Consider the following 2,954-nt stretch of genomic DNA (forward strand, 5'->3'; position numbering starts at 1 on the left):
GGTGGCTCACGCCAGTAATCCCAGCACTTTGGGAGGCCGAGGTGGGTGGATCACCTGAGGTCAGGGGTTCGAGGCCAGCCTGGCCAACATGGAGAAATCCCATCTCTACATGGTGAAAGTAGCCGGGCGTGGTTGTGGCACGTGCCTGGAGTCCCAGCTACTTGGGAGGCTGAGGCAGGAGAATTGCTTGAACCTGGAGGGCGGAGGTTGCAGTGAGCTGAGATTGCGCCATTTCACCCCAGCCTGAGTGAGAGAGCGAGACTCCATTTCAAAATAAATAAATAGGCTGGGCAGAGGGGCTCGCACCTGTAATCCTGGCACTTTGGGAGTCCCAGGCAGGTGGATCACTTGAGCTCTGTCTGCCTGGGTCTCCCAAAGTGCTAGTATTATAGGAGTTCAAGACCAGCCTGGGCACCATGGTGAAATGCTGTCTCTCCAAAAAAAAAAAAAAAAAAAAGAAACTGTTTCCCAGCACTGCACCCTCCCAAAGCTGGCCTCTCCCTAGCTGAGGAGTGGCAGTGGTCAGGGAGACCCACGTGGACTCAGACCCAAGGCTGGACCAGAGTAAGTGGCCCGGAGGCGGCGCTGGAAGGAGGTGGGGAGTCTTCTGCAGGGCTGCGTGTCGGGCCCTCTGGGATTCCTCAACACTTTTGGGTGGATGGGAGGACGTCTGTGGGAACCTCAGAGTTGGCACCAAGGAGGAGCTTTCTGAGTGGGCAGAGGGTGGTGCCTGCCAGGCCCAAGCCTTCCTGTGGGTGGTCCCCACAGCCCCTGCAGTGTCCTGTTCTGGGGGTGGCAGTTCTGCTGGCGGGGGGCATGGTGGTCTGCTTGCCCCAGTCTTCTACACTGCCATTGCCAATGGGAGCTTGGACTAGGCATGCCAGCCTCCCAGCACCAGAGCCCACGCTCCATGTTACTGGACGGTCCTCGTGACTCCTGGGACAGTCCTGGGGAGCAGCGCAGGATGCCTCACGTGGCACAAGACACTTCTGTGTCCAGAATGGCCTGTATTTGTCGTCAGGGGCAGGGGAGGGAAGCTTCTTGGTGGAGGGGACGGGCTGAAGGATGAACAGCTGGGCCGGGCCACTTCCTCTGCCAGGAAGTAGGGACCCGGGAGGGTGTAGCCTCCTCCAGGAAGCCCTCTGTTGGGCCGGCTCCATGCCTCTGTCTTGGAAAGCGATGCATTTGGTTGCCTCATGCCGACTGGGGTCTGCCACAGATCCTGGTTTTTCCCAGGAGTTCTGCAGGCCCAGAGCCTGGGGGTGGCTCCCGGTTCATTGGGGAGGGGCCTGGGTGCTGCCCCCTCCTCCTGGCTGGGCTTCACGGGGCTAAGCTCTCATCTGGGGTTGCGGAAGTGAGCCAGGGTGGGGACAAAGTCCTGGCTGGTGGGTCTGGGCCAGTTCCAGGTACCCTGGCTCCAGGGCCCAGATCCTCCCACTCCAGGAGGAGGGAGCTCCCTCTTCAAAGCCATCTGGCTCTGGGAAGGGCCATCTGCTTCCAGGCTCCCTGGGGTCTCTTCCTGGCCTAAGATGGAGCCTGCAGCCTGGCCCAGAAGGTCCTCCCTCCTGCTGGGTCCACAGGGGCCGGCCTAGGGCCCCGGCTTGCTGCTGTGTGGAGGCCGGAGAGCAGAGGGGCCCTGAAACAGTGGCAGAAAGCCCTGGCGCTCAGGGACTGGATTCCGCTCTGGGCTGCAGCCCCCAGCCGCAGTCACGGGGAGGGGTGGGCAGTCGTTTCTCTGTAGGCCCAGGTGATGTGGAGGGGCGCCTGGGCTGCCACACAGACCGTGGGCTGGGTCGGGAACGGTGCCCGCCTTGCCCCCAGCTCAGGACTGCAAGAGCTTTGGCCCTGGACGCTCAGGGCGGCGGGAGGGGCAGGCCAGTCCTATGGTCTCAGGATACGGGGCTGGGGAAGGGTTTCCTGGTGAAAGGCTGTCCCGCGGCAGTGACCCCTTCTCCCGGGGCCCCGCATCCTTCCGCGCCGCCCTCCCGGTCCTGGCCCACCCGGGTCAAACAAGGCCCTGACCGCGGAGCCGCCCTGCCGCGCAGCGCTCACGGGTCCTTTAGTCAATGTGGGAAAACGGAGACCTGCTGGGCGTGATCAAGGCGGGCGATGCCCAGGGCGAAGCCGCACGTGTGTGCCTGCGCGGCTGCCCCTTTTGCAGTGACCACCACGAGTGTCCCACGAACGGGCTCGCTGCCTGTAGTATCAGCAACAACGACAGAGGCGGCCGCGCTGTGCACGCGAGGACCCACCTGGACCCATGCCCTTCCCGCGGGGGACGCGGGCGGCATCGCCAGCCCGGCGCGGCCCCGGGACGCGAACCCGGGCTCCGGCGGCTCCGCCTGCGGTGTCCGCCTGTAGGGGGCGCCCTCGCGCCTGCCTCCACCGGCTCGTCTCCGCTCCGCGGACGCGCGCGCGCTGCCTCACGCGACGGACGCCCGGGCTGCCGTCAGTCCCGGCTCGCGTGCGTGCGCGTGCGTGCTGGTGCGGGCGTCGTGCGTGCGCGCGCCCGGCGGCCCAGAAAGCGGCGCCCGGAGCCTGAGGCGGCGGTGGTTAGGCGGCTCCCGGCGGCTCCCCGCGGCGGTGACGGCGCCCCGCGCCCCGCGCCCCGCGCCCCGCGCCCCGCTCCCCGCGCCCCGCGCCCCGCGCCCCGCGCCCCGCGCTCCTCCGCCCGGGCCCGCCAGCCGAGGCCGCTCCCCGGCGCCGGAAGATGCCGGCCGTGTCCAAGGGGGATGGGATGCGGGGCCTGGCGGTCTTCATCTCGGATATCCGCAACTGTGAGTGGCGGGGGCGGTCTGCGAGCGGGGCTCGGGGCGGGGGTGCGGGCGGCGCTCGGGGTCTGGGGGTACCGGGTCTCGGGGTGCGGGCCAGGGTGCGGGGCGGGGCCCTGGGACTGGGGGTGCGGGGTGGGGTCCAGGGTCTCGGGGTGCGGGCGGCGCTCGGAGTCTTGGGGT

At 67.4% G+C, this 2,954-nt stretch overlaps 1 protein-coding gene across 7 annotated transcripts in view; it reads left to right on the top strand.

The window, feature by feature from the left end:
- The first annotated feature begins 2,051 nt into the window (after positions 1 to 2,051).
- Positions 2,052 to 2,954, top strand: part of AP2A2 (adaptor related protein complex 2 subunit alpha 2) — a 73,623-nt gene continuing 72,720 nt past the window's right edge. For 5 of the 7 annotated variants that reach the window (XM_032270563.1, XM_032270564.1, XM_032270561.1 and 2 more), the window contains exon 1: positions 2,052 to 2,777. In XM_032270563.1, the coding sequence (XP_032126454.1) occupies positions 2,067 to 2,777 (711 nt within the window). In that variant the 5' untranslated portion in view covers positions 2,052 to 2,066. The remainder of the gene's footprint in view (positions 2,778 to 2,954) is intronic. The other 2 variants (XM_032270565.1, XM_032270567.1) reach the window with 1 other exon arrangement.

The sequence above is a fragment of the Sapajus apella genome, unplaced genomic scaffold, assembly GCF_009761245.1.
Source record: "Sapajus apella isolate SASKATOON/1434 unplaced genomic scaffold, GSC_monkey_1.0 scaffold212, whole genome shotgun sequence".
Classification (NCBI taxonomy): Eukaryota; Metazoa; Chordata; class Mammalia; order Primates; family Cebidae; genus Sapajus; species Sapajus apella.